Source organism: Schistocerca cancellata, chromosome 1, assembly GCF_023864275.1.
Source record: "Schistocerca cancellata isolate TAMUIC-IGC-003103 chromosome 1, iqSchCanc2.1, whole genome shotgun sequence".
NCBI classification, from domain to species: Eukaryota; Metazoa; Arthropoda; class Insecta; order Orthoptera; family Acrididae; genus Schistocerca; species Schistocerca cancellata.
In genome coordinates, this window is record NC_064626.1 from 861,686,000 (window position 1) to 861,705,787 (window position 19,788).

The following is a 19,788-nucleotide window of genomic DNA, read 5'->3' on the forward strand; positions in this document are numbered from 1 at the left end:
AAGATGAAATGGTTTCGAATATGTAAAAATAAAGGAAACGAGATGGCTCAATTATCTGATATTTTGCTCTGAATTAGTTATGGTAATTTTCCCCCTTCAGTCATCTCTTCACATAGTATTAAAAATACTGTGTCATTTTCTTGCATTCAGACAGAATACCAATCCTAAGATTCAGAACAAAGAAAAATCATTGTATTTCTTTATGGTAATACATTTATTCTTACATACAAATAATGTAAGATAGACAGGAATTGCCATCTTGAATTTGAAAAAGATGACAAACTGTTCTTTTTAATATATTTTCATATAAAAATGTATGATTATACTTAAAGCAATAAGATCTCAAAATTATAAAAATTGAAACATTTCTTTTTGAAATATATACATATCACTTTTAAGTTTCTTTACATATGATGCCTTTTAGAAGTGCAAGACTTGATATACACTGTGCACTGTTATTAACGTTAGCAACAACACAGTATGTCAGATCATTGCATTTTTTCAACTGGTCTTAGATATATTGACCAGCAGTTCTAAAACAGGTATTACTGATATAATATTAGCATATGCTGTTTGTGACCATTGCATGTGAAATACACCTTGCAGCAGAGAAGTTTCTAGTTTGGCCTTGACAGAAGTCTGAACTTGAGTGGGCTCTCAGGTACATATGTTGGATGCACTTTGTATTTGATTTCACCATAATGATATTCAACCTGGTACCTGCGTACAATCTGGAACAGTGGATAAAACAATGTTGGTGTTAGGTGAGAAAGTGGCAACTTCAGCTGTCATGGTAATAAACTACCATGACTCAGTGTTACAACTGATTAATAGAAATATCACATTTACTTCCATAGATTAATGTTAAATAGACCCTGACCAGGACAACAACAGAATATTTAAAACTTTACAGATATATTATTGTTGTTTTAACTACATATTCGTAATTTTATATGGCATCTAAGACGAAAAGCAGCTGTAAGAAATTCTATTACGTTTTGTTCAATACAACTTTGTTTGGAACATGTAAGGTTGAAGGTTGTTCAGTAAATATTGTTATCGAAAATAGAATGTTCTATATATGATTAGTGACATGAATTAATCATTGAAGGCAAAGGACTACACAACATTCAACTTTATAATTGGTTTTATTCAATGTGTCTAAATGTCTTAGACACTATGAAGAGTTTTTTGTGGTTGATTAAGTTACAAGGAATCTGTTACAAGCATAATATCTTCCAATTTACCTACTTGAATACATAAAATAGAAACTTACAAAGTGTCAATAATATAACTTTTTAGAGTTGATACTCTTCTGTGTACTGTGTAATTTATGAGATAATCAATACCATTATAATTAATGCACAGAAAGATTGTACATTTTAATCAGGCAAGGGAATGAGTGAACTTTAGATGTGAGTGTTGCACAATGGACCATTCAAAAGTTATTAATGAAATTATAGAATGCAGCAATAAAGTTTTTGATCCAGGAAGTGGAACAATGTCTACATCAGTAGCAAGTAAGATAAGATGTCATCAACACGAAAATTAATTTGGAAACCCCACTGTTTTACTAGGCTTGCTTCTACTGGAGGTGGTACACTGTTGCCTTGCTTATGCAGCCTCCTCCTCCCCCCCCCCCTGCTGGTGGATCTGCAGTTTAATGTGGACTCCAAACCACTGAGCAGCTCGTCAGTTCTTGCACTAACGAACATTTCCAGAAGTGAAACAAGTGAAAAGTGGTACATAAAACTTCGATGAGTGTGCAGGTAATCGAACCCACAACCTTTAGGGTCTACAGTGTGGCACTTTACCAGTCAGGAGTTTTTTTTAAACTAGAATCCTTTTTTGTTCTGAAATTCAACGAAATACTGTGTTGTACAAATATTGAAGCAAAGCTCTATAATTATCTCTGAACCACACTGGCAACAATTAATAAAGCATATTTTAAACTAGAAATCTCCAGAACTGTTTACAACCTTTAAGTACAGTATGAGAACATATAAAAGAAATAATTACATGTAAGTGTAAATGTAATTATACTTTGTGCCATTGAATACGCTTGTAACCAAATTGATACACAACATATGCCTGGAAATACAAACTGCATTTATTATGCTCCACACTGTACCTGAAACTAAGGAGTGACAAGTCATATTAAATGCATTGAAATATTAAATGTGTTAACATATTTTTTTGTAACTATTTTTGGATCCAGGTATTTCTGGGACTATTTGACCATGAAATGATTACTAAATTTTGTTTTATCAAAATTCTACATATTTTTTGCATGAATAAATGTTTTCATAGCTTTTTACACGATTTATAACTTTCTAGCCACAGTTTGAGATTCCCTCCTCATGTTGTAAGTTAAAAAAATAATGTTTTCTGTTAGGCAAAGTTGACTTGCAAATATTAAAAAAGTCTCCCTTGCTTTAAAAATATAAGTTAGAAATTAGTACTACAACATACTGATTCTTAAAAATGTAGTCAGCAAGTGACTTAATGTTAAAAATCAAATTTTGTGATGTCTTTTTTCAAAAACTAATTTCAGTTTCAGTTTCATGAAAATCGCAAATAGAGCTTTCCAGGAAAACATCACCCAATATCAAATAAACCACAGAGATGTCTCTGACACTGAGTGAGGTAGTGCAGTGTTAAAACACAGGACCTGTGTTCAGTAGGACACTGGTTCAAACAACTATTCAGATTTTACTTTAACATCATTTGCCTGAATAGCTCAAGATAAATTCATGGACAGGTCCTTTGCAAAAGACATATCATATTTGCTTTGCCTAACCAAGATTGTACTCTGTAATTATCATATCATCAATAGGAGATTATAAACCTCTCATCTTTCTATCTGCCCCTGGTTGCAGTTATTGTAACACCATTCTTTGAGAAACACATCAGTTTCTAGTTCACAATAGAAAATTGTTTCTGAGTTTATGAGTACTTTAGCAGCTTAGGTAGTTTAGGAGCATTTGGTCAAGTCTGGCCACTATTAATTTTGGTACATGAGACAGTTTTTTGCTTTCTTAAAACTGGATGTCTCACACATCTAATCACTTCTCATGATTTTCTCTGTAGTCCATTACTTCATAAAATGTCCCAACTAGTCCCTCCAGTGATTTTGTAGGTAAATTTTGATTTAATGTAAGGATACTTAGGGTTTTTTTCCATACATCTGTTTTTAGTTTGGTTAATCACACAGCACTGTTATTACTGTCATTAATCGATTATGGTCAATCTTTAGTGGTCAATAATGTTATTATGCTTAAATTTTGACTACCCTCACTAACTCTACATGTAGGGTCATTCATAAAGTGAACAATTTTGGATTGTACATTTTGTAGATTGTCCTGCTCAGCGTTTGGTCCTTAGGAGAATTATGACTCCCTGAATTTCCTGTTAAGTCATTCTCATAACTAGTAAGCTATTATGCCTCAATTCCTGAAAGGAGACTAGTACTTTATACAATGTAGTCTTACTACTTGTACATTTCTGTATCGACTAAGGTTGCAGAGCCATAAAAACTACTGATCTGAGTTGTATTTGTTAATATCTTTGATTGTTTACTGTGCAAATGGTATTGTTTTCTAGTCCTAAATTTTATTATTTCAACAAGAAATTAGCGTATGACAGAGGAGGTAGGAACCATAGAAACGCTTTTTCAGAACCATGTAAGGAAGTAGACGATGGTGAAACATTTTGTAGATGACAAGTTCATTAGATTTTGAGTGCTACTTGATTGGGACCAAGTACTCATCATGTGAAGTTCCATTCAGTCACCATTATGCATAACTAAATGTTTGAAGTCAGTCCATCTCTAGCATTCAAAGAGCACAAACACTATGTTACTTTCTGTGTCAAGATACGATTTATTGTATTGGAACAGTGCGCTATTACAACATGTTTGTATAATTTAGATTCATTGTAGTCTATGTGAATTTACTGAACAACATTGTTGCAATAGTTTTTGAGAACATGACCACAATAAAATATTTATTTACAATGATTACTGTTTTCCGAAAGAATGCGACCACCGTCAGACAATTTATACCATGATGGTAGGCAGCGGCGGTGAACAGAGCAGGTGGTATGACTCCACGAACGTCAGCTGCTTGACATTATCGCAAAAGTGAAGTTTTACAATATAAAAGTCCATCACTGTCAAAACAGACAGTGAAAATATGTGTCAATAAACTTGAAAATCTACATTAATGGTGTCTGATAAGTTATTTGTAACTCAATTTAAATTTCTAGCAAAAAAACAACTGAATTTTGAAAGAAGAAGACGACTACCAATGAACACCTTAAGACATGTCAGTAAACTTTAACCAGATTTTCAAGATCGACTCTCTTGCAAAATCGACTACTCATTATGCGTATGTGTCATGTGCTTGCTTGTAAATCAGCCGAAAGTTCTCGTCAATATGAACATAACAAAATTTGGAGCATTCTACCCTACTGACTGATTCCTGCTTATGTTCTGCATTAGTTGTTGGTATTGGTTCTATTTGTTGCACAGAAATGAATGTAGTGCATTTTATCAAAATTTAGGGGGATTAAATACTCAGAGAAGCACTTAATAGTTCTTTGGAAAATATCATTTACTAACTGTACTATTGTTTTCTGTAATGTGATTTATTATGACACTAGTACCATCTGCAAAAAGTAGGCTACCAATTTTGCAGCGTATATGTAAAAGAAAATGACCACTCATGACAGGCGAGACTCAGAAGAGGAATAAAAGGCCAGTGGCGCTCCAATGGACTTACTGACCGTGATTAGCCGTTTGAGACAAGCAAGTTGCTCTTCTAGAAGGGGCTTTACACACAGTGTGAATCGATCTTACAACAAAAAGGCCAGATAGTGATGAAAAAGTATTAAATGTCAGTTTGTGGCATTTTCGTGCTCTGGACTGCTGGAGGTGCAGGCACTGCAAGCTTACCTTGGCGATGAGTATCTGCAGCTCGGCCTCAGCAAATCGTCTGCCGACACACATGCGGCGCCCGTGGCCGAAGGGCAGCGAGGCATGCTGGTGGTCTGGCAGCCGGCCTCCTGGCCACGCTGCCGTCCAGCGCTCTGGTAGGAAGACGGCCGGCTGTGGGAAGTAGCGCTCCGAGCGGCTCAGGCACAGGTGTGGGAAGATCACATGTGTCTGCTGGCACACAGCACATGCTGCACAGGACACTGCGTTAAGCCTGGTTCACACATGCAACAAAAGTGTCGCCACAGCTAATGGCATACTACAGTTGCGTGGGTGAACTTCCAGTTTTCTGTGGCGCAACTAAAGACATGCAACTTTTTTCATTTATTTTCATTCATCATATCTGATGTTTCGGGAAAGCCTACAGCTGTGTCATTCATGCTTTAAATAATGAAAACTGCATCAATTACTTATTTTTCGATGGTTAGCACAACACTTTTCTAGAATTTATTCTTTTTTCAAGTGCATTTATGTATTTCTTTACATGAATACTTTTGGTGATGTTTGCATGTGTGATTTTCGATCTCTCCTGCTTCTTTTTGAGGTTATAAGGTATTGTGCCTCCTCTGTTATACAGAATATCACACGTAAGCAGATCATCACCTGTACTGTATATCTTTGTAGCATGTTTTGTAAATGCACAGTATATGTGATGATTTGCGTCTGTGTGATATTCTGTATAATGGGGAAGGCACAATATCTTATAGTCTCAAAAAGACGCAGGAGAGACCGTAAATCACACATACAAACACCATCAAAAATACTGATGTAAAGAAATGCACAAATGGGCTTCAAAATGAGAATAAATTGTCGAAAAGTGTTTTGCTAAGCACCAAAAAATAGGTAACTGGTGCAGTTTTCATTATTTAAATCATGAACATTCGTCATGCCACGAAAAGTTCAACTTGGTTGTACAGTGTTACACCACTTTTCTTCCACCAATGCTCACTGGTGGATTTATTTCAAAACATGGAACATTCTGTCAAAGTTATCATGGAGTAACTGCTGCTGTATTCCATTCGATTTCAGTGTGTTTTCATTTTGGCAGATACACTTTCTCAGCTTCTGGAACTTCAGGAACAACAGCCTATGTTTAATTTTCTCTAGGCAGCTATTAAATTAAAAATTAGTTATTCGAAATGCCTACATGAGCGAATACAATAAGATACTAAAATATTGGAAGAGTAGCTGTCTGCAGATGATATTTATATGCCAGCTCTTGATCAATTTGCCATCGCAGACAGTATTTTCGTCTGCGAGTTTTATTTCTTTTATTGATATGTTTGTGGCCCCTGAGCGAAATCTGTTTTCAGATCCAGCACTGGATTTCATCTTCCTCATATTAATTCTTGTCACAGCTGTACTGTCGTAATCTCCACTAAAACATTATTATCCACTGATATGATTTTAGTTGTTGCCATACTGAAATCTATGCAACCATGTACAATTTGTGGCATCCTGTGTGAACGGTAGCTCATGGTGCCAATACAGAAAGCCACAAGCTATGGTGTCACATTAGTTACTTGTGTGAAAATGGCTATATATATCAGATAAATTGTGACTTCCTGATATCTGTGATTTCTCTTGATGCTGCTTTTCAGTAACTGTAATTTTCGATTGCGTCTTATCACAGTTTAAATCGCAGTTTGCCAATTCACGCCTTATACATCTCTACAACATTAGAATCCGATTTCAGCAATTTATCACAACAGGTTTTGCTCTGTGGTTAGACACAAGTAGCAACTAACAGTCGCCAGTAAGCATATCTGCTAACTGGTATTTATGGCTAGGTGAACTGCCTAATGAATGGAAGTGATACGTTCTTACCTGTGAAGTGTGCAGACTGAGTATTTCAACGATGTGTCATTGAAGTCATTATGCAGTTTTGATAGGGATGCTAAGTGAAAGTGAAATATGATTGTAGGCCTCCGTTTCCCTGTAACTGTCCATAAAATTCTTCATGGTAGGTGACTGCATTGTCAATAAGTAAAATTTCCCCAATGTTTTCGGCCAGTGTTGCAAATGGCCTTCCTCACTGTGTTGGAGGAATTTTATTTATTGATCAACTGGTCACCTACCCTGAAAAAATTTATGGACAAATGTGAAATACGCTGTGAGAGAACAATGAAAATTACATTCTCCTCTAGTTAAAGCTGCATCTTAACCCTACATTTTATGCCATGTAATTACTGATAAAATCTTGGCTATGTGTTTTAAGGTTGATGATACACATGTGAAGAGAGTGGAAAGTATGGATCTCCAAATTAAAAGTTCACATCGGAATTGTTTTAAGTGAAATACTTGAAGATACACAGAAAACTTAACCTGTGAACTGTAGAGTTGAATATTCATTTTGTGAATGCATTCAAGTATATGCATTTGTTAAAAGCTATATAGTCGCCCTGTCCCTGCCCCGCATTTCAATTTTCGTCGTTTACGTGGAATATACCAGGTGGCTATAGTTAAACTTTCCATATTTAACACATTATAACACAGATACTAATTACTGCACAAGTATCAGACTTGGTAGCAGTAATGTCCAGAGTATGGGGTGCATGATTTCCATGTGTCACAGCATCACCCTTCAGTTCCAACTATGGCCATCAGGTGCCATGATCAGTCATCATGATTCATATTCTCATACACCTGACCAGTTGTAGTACACTTGTTGAAGTGCCAACATGAGCTTGGACAAAAGAAGTAGGGTATTATTGGTGAAGCTCTATTATCAAAACAGCAGTAATGCTGCAACTTCCCTTCGACAATATCACTGGCTGAAAGTATTATGGAAGGGTCCTCTTTCTCCATCTGCTGTGTGGAGCATGATGACGAAGTTCGAATCAATTCGAGAACTGGAGACTTCATACCATTACACACCGATACCATTACTGCTACAAAAGAGACTCAATATGGCGCTCATCAGTATCCAGAAGAGTGTGAAAGTGCAGAATTGCATTCTGCACAGCAGAACAAGCATGTCTGAATGTATGCTGGCTACCTCATTTGATATGCTGTGCTTCAGATCAGCTCATGCATGAATGTTCCCCTAGTAAACCCTGTCCTTCAGGTACCCCACAACCAGAAATCACAGGGAGTGAGATCAGGTGACCATGCTGTAGAACGGGTATGACATGCTGGCGAAGCATATCACAGCAATGCTGGCCAGTCTCACTACACCTTTAGCGCCAACCTGTTCAAAAGAGAATGGGCCAATGATGAATGTAGCCATGAAGCAACACCATGTGGTGATAAGTTCAACATACAGAGGAACTTCATGCACAGTGACTTGAAATGAAGATCGCCCCACTCAGCAATTCTGTGTGTTCACCTCACCTGTCAAAGAAAAAATGAGCTTTGGATGTCCATAGGATGGTCCAGCATCAGCCCATGTCAACTTCAATCCTTGTGAGAAAATGGAGAGCAAAGTCAACACATCGTTGTGCATCCTGTGGTGCAAGCTGCTGTACGGTATGTGTCTTGTACAGATACTATTTGAGAATGGTCTGAAACACCTCCTGCACAATGGACGTTCAACTGTTCAACTGTCATGACACAGCGCTCGCACTGCCTGACGATCGTGAATTGCGGGCAGCGTTGTCTTCCACAGCAACAGCGATTTCATCAATTGCAATGTGGTGCAACCGGTCGTCAGCCTCTTCCTGGAGCGTCTCCAGTTCTCGAATTGATTCGAACTTCATCATCATGCTCCACACAGCAGATGGAGAAAGAGGACCCTTCCATAATACTTTCAGTCAGTGATATTCTCGAAGGGCAGTTGCAGCATTACTGCTGTCTTGATAATAGAGCTTCACCAATAATACCCTACCTCTTTTGTCCAAGCTCATGTTGGCACTTCAACAAGTGCACTGCAACTGGACAGGTGTTTCAGTTGACCTTATTCTGCATTATTCCTCTTACTGATGTCCTTGCTCTTAATACTACCAAGTTTGGTTTTCATACATAATTAGTTTCTGTGTTAAAACGTGTTAAATAGGGGAAGTTTAATTACAACCAAAGAGTATGCGTATAAAACGCACCAAAAACCTGTCAGGGTCCTGTCCACTATCTAATACACTTTTCCTGAATTTACCTTGCAGATTTAATTTTCACCATGAAAAGTACATTAAGTGTACTGACACAAATATAAACCAAGATTTGGGGGGGGGGAGGGGGTTGGTGATCAATATCACACTTTACTCAAACATATCAGTGCTGCTGCCAGGTAAACCACCAAGTGCAAAATTTTTCTCAGAGCAAATTAGGTTCTTGGTTCACTTCGACTGGAGGTAGCTTATACATCCATAGCATGAGACACAAGGTTATTAGAACGAAGTCCTAACGTTGGTCGACATGTGGCAAACAGTATTGAATGTTAAATGCTACTTTTAGTTGCTACTTGTGACTTCTAGTTGCGAGTGAAATAGCAAGTAGACTCGATAGCATGACACAAAGCTTTCAGAAAGATGTATGAACTTCAGACATTGAATGCTGAAAACTACTTTTGGTTGCTACTCGCTGATTGTGATTTTTACTAGTGACTAAAATCACAGTCAGATACCGTAAAATTATTATTGTGAAACTGTGTAATTACTGTGAACTGTAACAGATTAGTTGCCTGCTGCTACACTTCCTATACTGTAACTGTACCACCACACTCAACATAGCAGTCTACAGCTGCAGCTTGGTTTGGTTAAAATGGAATACTCATAGTAGGTGCATGTCACATGCCTGTGGTACATCAGCTGTCAATCACATAGCTAGTGGGTCGGTGACTTCAATGATCAACTGAATGCGCCAAGTATATAAAATCCCAAGTATGCTGAGCACCACATATGCACAGCAACAAGGGGCAGTAGTGATGTCTGCTAACACTGGAAATTATAACTGTTTCTCGCCATGTTCACTCACATTACAGTAATGGATTTTGTGCCTTCTCAATCTACATTTCATTATTTAGTTTGCTTTTGTTATACATTCTGGAGGTTAAAAGAGGATTTGATATTTTTCTATGAATTTTTCCTATAAGAAAGATTAAATATCGGAAACCAGAAGTTTTTTAGATTTTGCAACACTTGGACAAAGCCGAAACCCACAGTACACATAGACAAGAAGGTAAATAAATAAAAAAATTGAATTTTTTAGCGGTGAAAAAGTTAGCACTACTGAAGCAGAAAAGTAGTTTCTGATGTTATTTGGTATTTACAAAGAAAACAAGATGCAAAATATAAAGTAAAAAAGCACTGTCTTCTGTTTTCTAAATATTGTTTGATGTGTTTGTATTATTTAGGTCTATTTTCTCAAGCAGATAAATGGCGTTATGTAATTTTTGGACCACATTTTTCTTAATCTTCCACTTTTCTACTGTGTGAAAAATTTACCACACACCTTTGTAAAGAACAGTCACTATGAATTTGGCTTTGGTTATTATTAAACTATACTGTCAATGTTAGTTCTTTAATGATGTTACTAGATTATATTCCGACATTTTGAAATAAGGAGGGTTCCCCATAACCTCACTTTCACTGTAGACAGCACGCAGAATGGTCGCCAGTTTCGTGCCATCATCTAAACAAAAGGACCAATCGTCACAAGGGTGTCTCAGTATAGAAATAAAGTGTCAGGGGCGCTGCAGTAGACTCGTTTGCCATGAATAGTCGATCGAGACAAGAAAGTCGCTCATGTACAAGGAGTCTAAGTTTACTAGGAACATGGAACAACCCTCACAACCATCATCATACACTTTTAATTTCTCTTTTAGAGTACATTCTGTTGAGACAGAGATTTAGAAACCAGAGTTTACACTGCAAAGCATTTCCAGGAACACTTACGCACACTAACTATAATTTATTAGTTATAAAATGCTGACTAAAGATGAAGCAGTTACTGGAAGCTATGAAATTAAGAACATGGGTTCCGGATAAGCTGATAAACGAGAGGTTGTTGCGAGTTTCAAACGGAGCATTAGACAACGATTGACTGAAAAAATACAATAAAAGGTGAGCGAGTAGCTCTGAGACATGGAACAGTAAGAGAGCAGTGGAACAACTAGGCAGAAAGACAAGGCGCAGCAGCAAGTATTGGGTAACATACAGGATATTAAATGTATATAATGAAAAAATAAAATTGAAAAAAAGCAGCAAATGAAGCAGGCAAAAGGAAATACAAACATCTGAAAAATGAAACATCTGGTAAAGTGGGAATGGCTAAAGGAGAAACTCGAAGATGTTCAAGTATGCATGAGTTTGGGAAAGATTTATGCCACCTACAGGAAAATTAAAGAGATGTTTGCAGTAAAGAGAAGAAGCTGTTTGAATGTCAAAATGTCAGGTTGCAAGCCAGTACTAAGCAAAGAAGGAAAAGCTGAAATGTGGAAGGAACAGATTGTAAAAGACACAAAGAAAAGAAAATTGATGAAATTATTGTGAAAAGATAAGAGGAAGTGGATGTGACACAGCAAAAAGAATCTAACAATGCAAAAACTGAGTGAAAATAGGCACCTGTAATACACAAAATTTCAATTGTTGAGTTCCTTGGGAGAGCTCTTCCATCTGGTATGCGAGATACAGGGTGATAATTATTGAACTATATGAAAAAAACCTTAATAATTTACGAACTATGGCGTGTACACACTTTATTCAACATGTAAACGTCACTACAGATATTCGGATTTAGGTTGTGACATGTTCGATATGCCCGCCACCATTGACGATGATATGGCGCAGACGAATAGTGAAATTCTGCGTGACCTGCTGAAGTGTCGGAACGTCGATGCTGTCGATAACCTCCTGAATGGCTGCTTTTAGCTCAGCAGTGGTTTTGGCGTTATTGCTGTACGCCTTGCCTTTACCATAGCCTCACAAAAAGGAATCGCATGTGTTCAGATGCGGAGAATATGGCGGCCAATCGTGGCCCGTGCTAATGGCCTCTGGGTATCCCAGAGCCAGAATATGGTCCCTAAAGTGCTCGTTCAGGAAATCACTCTCCTGCTTCGATGGGGTCGAGTTCCGTCTTGCCTGAACCACATATTGTCGAAATCAGGGTCACTTTAGATGATGGGGATGAAATCATCTTCCAAAACCTTCACGCGCCGTGACTGGGCATTGTACAGCACACAGTCACCCATCGAGGGTGAAGAGGATTCTCGACCGCGAAATGCGGATTCTCAGTTCCCCAAGTACAACAATTTTTCTTAATGACGAACCCATCCAAATGAAAGTGGGCTTCGTCACTAAACCAAACCATACAGCACGTACTAATTCCCATCATGTCCCGCGGCCAACCGTGCAGTTTGAACGACCTAATGCAAACCGTTCAGACTTTATGACGATTTTATTTCATTTCAATAACTGTCACCCTGTATATCAGACTGGTGAACCACCTTCAAACTTCCCCAAATTGGATAACAATGTGGCACTCAGGAAAACTTCAACGTATAGTGAATATTTTCTAGAGTTTTGAGACTAACCTTGCGGTGACACTTATTCAGAGAATTTCCTGTGACGTCACGTGAAGTCCTGGTCATTAGCTCGTAAAATTGCATTATGAGTGATCCTGCTAGGCGACAGCATTGTACAGAGGGTTGTTATTAGCTGAAGAAAGGGTCGACTCGATAATAATTCCTGTGGGCGATAAAGCTGCCAATGATTTTTCTGAACGGTAAAAGACGGCAAATGGTTAACAAATTCCGACAATTGCTCTGAACTCAGTAACCCAGGGAGTTCATGGACCGACTTGAAGAGAAGGAAGTGGGTCCGTTGGGGCCAGAAAAATGGTTCAAATGGCTCTGAGCACTATGGGACTTAACAGTTGAGGTCATCAGTCCCCTACTACTTAAACCTAACTAACCTAAGGACATCACATACATCCATGCCCGAGGCAGAACTCCAGGACTCGAACCTGCGAACGTAGCGGTGGCGCGGTTCCAGACTGAAGGGCCTAGAACCGCTCTGCCACCTCGGCCGGCTGTGGCCGGAAAGCAGAGTGTTATCGGCAGTCTTGAGTTAAGAAGACAAACTGTCATTTTAGCGCAAGAACATGTGATTTTACGGTGACAGCTTCGCTTTCATGACAGATGATGGTTGCGTCTTTCTGAGAACATTGTACAGCAAGTTATCCCAATCAGGCGCTTTTATTCGGCAAGATCGGGGAGCTAAGAGTTAGCTGGAAGAGGTGCATGTCGAATAAAACAGACTTGGAGAATAAATCTCTCAGTCTGCAGCTGAGATTATGCTGGTTTGAAATTAACTGACCGAGACTCTAGTCTTGGACCTAAGCTATATTGGATAATGTTCTTACCGTCTCACTTGTACTGCCCTCACAGCTTCACGCCTGCCACTACCTCCTTCTGTTTACCAAACCCCAAAGAAGCTCTCCTGAGTACTAAACTGCTGGGTACTGCAGTGAGTGGTATACTTCGATTCAAATACATGATTGCTTGACATTTCATACAATGAACCGTTTTCGTAAAATACACGTGTTAAAACTATTAAAATGAAACTGAATGAAATACCCAATGGTCCGCTTAACTGTATTTTTTTTCAGGTCACTTATAAACCCGAACAACGTTTGAGTTGCATCTCCGGTGCAAACATCAGTACAAAACAGATTTTAAAATTATTTTAGTTATCTAAATATACCTAAAATACTGAATGAGTATATGTATACATGGGAGAAGATATTAAGCATCAAGCTAGGAAACGTGTGGATCACATACGCCCCATATATATATATATATATATATACATATATATATATATATATATATATATATATATATACTCCTGGAAATTGAAATAAGAACACCGTGAATTCATTGTCCCAGGAAGGGGAAACTTTATTGACACATTCCTGGGGTCAGATACATTACATGATCACACTGACAGAACCACAGGCACATAGACACAGGCAACAGAGCATGCACAATGTCGGCACTAGTACAGTGTATATCCACCTTTCGCAGCAATGCAGGCTGCTATTCTCCCATGGAGACGATCGTAGAGATGCTGGATGTAGTCCTGTGGAACAGCTTGCCATGCCATTTCCACCTGGCGCCTCAGTTGGACCAGCGTTCGTGCTGGACGTGCAGACCGCGTGAGACGACGCTTCATCCAGTCCAAAACATGCTCAATGGGGGACAGATCGGGAGATCTTGCTGGCCAGGGTAGTTGACTTACACCTTCTAGAGCACGTTGGGTGGCACGGGATACATGCGGACGTGCATTGTCCTGTTGGAACAGCAAGTTCCCTTGCCGGTCTAGGAATGGTAGAACGATGGGTTCGATGACGGTTTGGATGTACCGTGCACTATTCAGTGTCCCCTCGACGATCACCAGTGGTGTACGGCCAGTGTAGGAGATCGCTCCCCACACCATGATGCCGGGTGTTGGCCCTGTGTGCCTCGGTCGTATGCAGTCCTGATTGTGGCGCTCACCTGCACGGCGCCAAACACGCATACGACCATCATTGGCACCAAGGCAGAAGCGACTCTCATCGCTGAAGACGACACGTCTCCATTCGTCCCTCCATTCACGCCTGTCGCGACACCACTGGAGGCGGGCTGCACGATGTTGGAGCGTGAGCGGAAGACGGCCTAACGGTGTGCGGGACCGTAGCCCAGCTTCATGGAGGCGGTTGCGAATGGTCCTCGCCGATACCCCAGGAGCAACAGTGTCCCTAATTTGCTGGGAAGTGGCGGTGCGGTCCCCTACGGCACTGCGTAGGATCCTACGGTCTTGGCGTGCATCCGTGCGTCGCTGCGGTCCGGTCCCAGGTCGACGGGCACGTGCACCTTCCGCCGACCACTGGCGACAACATCGATGTACTGTGGAGACCTCACGCCCCACGTGTTGAGCAATTCGGCGGTACGTCCACCCGGCCTCCCGCATGCCCACTATACGCCCTCGCTCAAAGTCCGTCAACTGCGCATACTGTTCACGTCCACGCTGTCGCGGCATGCTACCAGTGTTAAAGACTGCGATGGAGCTCCGTATGCCACGGCAAACTGGCTGACACTGACGGCGGCGGTGCACAAATGCTGCGCAGCTAGCGCCATTCGACGGCCAACACCGCGGTTCCTGGTGTGTCCGCTGTGCCGTGCGTGTGATCATTGCTTGTACAGCCCTCTCGCAGTGTCCGGAGCAAGTATGGTGGGTCTGACACACCGGTGTCAATGTGTTCTTTTTTCCATTTCCATATATATATATATATATATATATATATATATATATATATATATATATATACACATACATACATACATACATATATATATATATATATATATATACACACTTAATGAATGCAACCTGTAAGTTCGTACCAAAAGAAAGCACTTACAAATGCTATGTCACAGGTTACAGGATGCCGCAGTGTAACCACTGGCGTCACTAGGCAAAGATTTCAGCATTCCTCAGTTGATAAAAAAAACCATCGTCAAATGCTAGAAAGACTATCATCAATGACGAAAATTAATTATAAAACGAAAGAATAGAATTAGGAATCAGAACCGATCCTTAATTTAAAAAAAAGTGAAACGGTAACTCACATGTAGATGGGGACCATCGCCATGTGATGTTGATCAATTGCCAAAAACGAGGCTGACCTGTGTTAAATTCCGATTAAAATACACTATTTTCGGCCTATGTCAAGCAACGAAATGCCCCTCATAGATGTTATTCAGGGAAGTACTGGACCCTGTAGTAACTGAAGAATAAAACTTACTAGTTTTCATCACTAACTTCATTTTATTCTTTAGTCACTATAGGGCCCAGTAGTACCCTGAATAACATCTATAAGGAGCATTTCGTTGCTTGAGATAGTCCGACAAGAGTGTAAATTAATCGGAATGTGTACAGTTCGCAACTTAACACAAGCTAGTCTTGTTTTTGGCAATTAATCCACATCACATGGCGATGGTCCCCATCTACTTTTCGTTCGAGTTACTGTTTCACTGTTTTAAATGAAGGAGCAGTTCTGAGTCCTAATCCTTCATCATTGACGATGCTATTTTTATCATTTGACGATGGTTTTTTATCAACTGAGGAGTGCTGAAATCTTTACCTAGCCATGACAATTGTTACACTGCGGCATTCTGTAACCTATAGCATAGCATTTGTAAGTACTTTTTTCGGTATGAACTTACAGTTTGCATTTATTAAGTAGGCTATATATATGGCCGTTCTTGTGGCGTGTATGTGATCCACTTGTTTCCTAGCTTGATGCTTAATATTTTCTTCCATGTTTACGTCTAGTCAGTCAGTATTTTAGGATATCTCAGATAACTACACTAATTTTAAAAATTATTTTGTACAGATATTTGCACCAGAAGATGTGACTCAAAAGTTGCGGAACCGCTTGTGTGAATTTATAAATCGCTTGAACAAGTACAGCTACAGTGGACCATTGGACATTCTACTCAGTTTCATTTTAATAGTTTTAACACAGGTACTTTAAAATAACTGTTCACTGCATGAAATGTCAAGCAATCATGTACTACTATTTTAGCCGTGGTTGCCCTAGTTTCAAAATTATCTATTCAAATAACTTTGTAATAGGCGCTATAGCTAGTCGTCTAGTATGGGTAGCCGCCAGCCAGTCAACGTTCTTTCACAGGTACCACGTGCTTGTTGCACAGCCTATTTTGTATGCACAAGCAGAGGCTTGCCTAGTGTGGCTGGCTGCACTCTAGCTTGACTGCCCCATGCCACTGCAATCTTCCAGTCACAAAGTTATTTTATTCAATCTACAATCTAGCAAGCTACACTCCTGGAAATGGAAAAAAGAACACATTGACACCGGTGTGTCAGACCCACCATACTTGCTCCGGACACTGCGAGAGGGCTGTACAAGCAATGATCACACTCACGGCACAGCGGACACACCAGGAACCGCGGTGTTGGCCGTCGAATGGCGCTAGCTGCGCAGCATTTGTGCACCGCCGCCGTCAGTGTCAGCCAGTTTGCCGTGGCATACGGAGCTCCATCGCAGCACTGGTAGCATGCCGCGACAGCGTGGACGTGAACCGTATGTGCAGTTGACGGACTTTGAGCGAGGGCGTATAGTGGGCATGCGGGAGGCCGGGTGGACGTACCGCCGAATTGCTCAACACGTGGGGCGTGAGGTCTCCACAGTACATCGATGTTGTCGCCAGTGGTCAGCGGAAGGTGCACGTGCCCGTCGACCTGGGACCGGACCGCAGCGACGCACGGATGCACGCCAACACCGTAGGATCCTACGCAGTGCCGTAGGGGACCGCACCGCCACTTCCCAGCAAATTAGGGACACTGTTGCTCCTGGGGTATCGGCGAGGACCATTCGCAACCGTCTCCATGAAGCTGGGCTATGGTCCCGCACACTGTTAGGCCATCTTCCGCTCACGCCCCAACATCGTGCAGCCCGCCTCCAGTGGTGTCGCGACAGGCGTGAATGGAGGGACGAATGGAGACGTGTCGTCTTCAGCGATGAGAGTCGCTTCTGCCTTGGTGCCAATGATGGTCGTATGCGTGTTTGGCGCCGTGCAGGTGAGCGCCACAATCAGGACTGCATACGACCGAGGCACACAGGGCCAACACCCGGCATCATGGTGTGGGGAGCGATCTCCTACACTGGCCGTACACCACTGGTGATCGTCGAGGGGACACTGAATAGTGCACGGTACATCCAAACCGTCATCGAACCCATCGTTCTACCATTCCTAGACCGGCAAGGGAACTTGCTGTTCCAACAGGACAATGCACGTCCGCATGTATCCCGTGCCACCCAACGTGCTCTAGAAGGTGTAAGTCAACTACCCTGGCCAGCAAGATCTCCGGATCTGTCCCCCATTGAGCATGTTTGGGACTGGATGAAGCGTCGTCTCACGCGGTCTGCACGTCCAGCACGAACGCTGGTCCAACTGAGGCGCCAGGTGGAAATGGCATGGCAAGCCGTTCCACAGGACTACATCCAGCATCTCTACGATCGTCTCCATGGGAGAATAGCAGCCTGCATTGCTGCGAAAGGTGGATATACACTGTACTAGTGCCGACATTGTGCATGCTCTGTTGCCTGTGTCTATGTGCCTGTGGTTCTGTCAGTGTGATCATGTGATGTATCTGACCCCAGGAATGTGTCAATAAAGTTTCCCCTTCCTGGGACAATGAATTCACGGTGTTCTTATTTCAATTTCGAGGAGTGTATGTAGGACATCTTTAGCTTCTGTGAAGTGTCTGAGAGATATTGGTAGAAGTGATGGGGTGAGTCATGAGTTTGAAAAGTAGGAGGAGGCAGCTAGTTAGTAGTCCATGGATCAACCAATAAGAGCATCCCCTGCGAAAGTAAAGGTTCTGGGCTCGAGTCCCGCTTCTTAATCTACCAGAAAGTTTTAAGAGTAAACCGTATTGCTGAATGTAAATTGAAGCGTTTCTTTTTTATCTTTGAATTGTCCTTCAGACTCTTTTCTTTGTTGAGATTGGTGAAGAAGATACAAGAAGAAAACTGAGGTCTAATAGGAGACGTTTCCAGTGAAAAGGTCTCATCTTGGAATTTCTCTGAGTGCAGTTTGGTTGGCGACCAGTAGTGCCGAAGCTGTGGTCTTCCAAACTTATGTCGTGAAATGAAACAAGGCTGACGACCGTTTATTTCAATAGACATCTAATCGGCTTCTAGTGTACGTACCGTTGGTCATCACAGCTTACGAGCTTCTACTAATACAGTAAAGTAACAACTGTTCATTTTGATACAAACAATAAAGAGTGCGCAAACACATTTACAGAGTGTTCTGGATTTAAGTTGCTTAGCTTACAGTAAATGTTATTACAATTAGATCTGCTATCAGGCTGAAATTATTACATAGATGGGCATAAATATCAATGTATGTGTAGTTCGTTTCTGATCTATCGTTAAATTCGTCATCCATCTATCCTTCTCGATTTTTATGTCTTCCTTTTGTGTGGACCTTGTTATAAAATCAATTACAGTCCATACCGGATCTCCAAGAGGTGAGTCAGTCCAGAAACGGTAGACGGTGACCAGTGTTCAAGAATTCGTTTAAAACGTTAGCTGTGCATCTCGTTTAACATTTGTTATGAGAGACAATGTGATTTACATCACTGTTTCGTCATCACATTGGCAATGAGGTGTCCAATACGCCAACTTTGTGCAAATGGACTCGAGAAGATCTGTTAGTATTCGAAAAATTGACCGTATTTCTGCCTCAGTTTTTTAGACTTTGTAAACAATATGTGTCTTGGTGTAAACGGCTGAAAACCTGCATAGAGCTTAACCTCTATATGTTTCTTTTGTTTCATACAGCTTTTTCTGAGACAAATTTATTTAACGATTTTTCTTTGCTAGTGATGCTGAACTACCAGGACCACAACGTACTAACTTGTCCTTTTGCTCCAGTTTCGTACCAGATTGCCTTCAATCGCTCTGTGAACTTGTTAGGCTGTTATTAGTTCTTTGCGTAGTTTCAAGAATATTTTTATTTTGCAGCCTCCACAAGTATGAATGTTTTGCTCAGACATAGTAGCCTTTCAGTTGAAACTTCCTGCCATACTTGTGCTCAGAATAAAGAGCAAACATTGGGACTTCCCTCATAAATTTTTAGGCTGTCTGCCCACTTTTCTCGTAGGTGCGATGTGTGTGAGAACCACTACAGAGTCTGTTCCGTAAGTAATGCGACTAATTTTTTCTGACGTAACGGTACACCACAGCATGTTGTAACCGGCTGGGCTAAGTGGAGGGGGGTGTTAGCTTCAAAACGCTCTTTGTCTCACTCGGCTGCGAGCTGCCGGATAGTCAGGACGTGCGTTTCC

At 40.7% G+C, this 19,788-nt stretch overlaps 1 protein-coding gene across 1 annotated transcript in view; it reads right to left on the reverse strand.

The window, feature by feature from the left end:
- Window positions 1-617: 617 nt before the first annotated feature.
- The window catches only part of LOC126108212 (probable cytochrome P450 49a1), a 145,801-nt gene continuing 126,630 nt past the window's right edge, over window positions 618-19,788 (reverse strand). The window contains exons 10-11 of the mRNA XM_049913478.1: window positions 4,955-5,164; window positions 618-731 (exon numbers count right to left, since the gene is read on the reverse strand). Coding sequence (XP_049769435.1) covers window positions 618-731; window positions 4,955-5,164 — 324 coding nt within the window. The remainder of the gene's footprint in view (window positions 732-4,954; window positions 5,165-19,788) is intronic.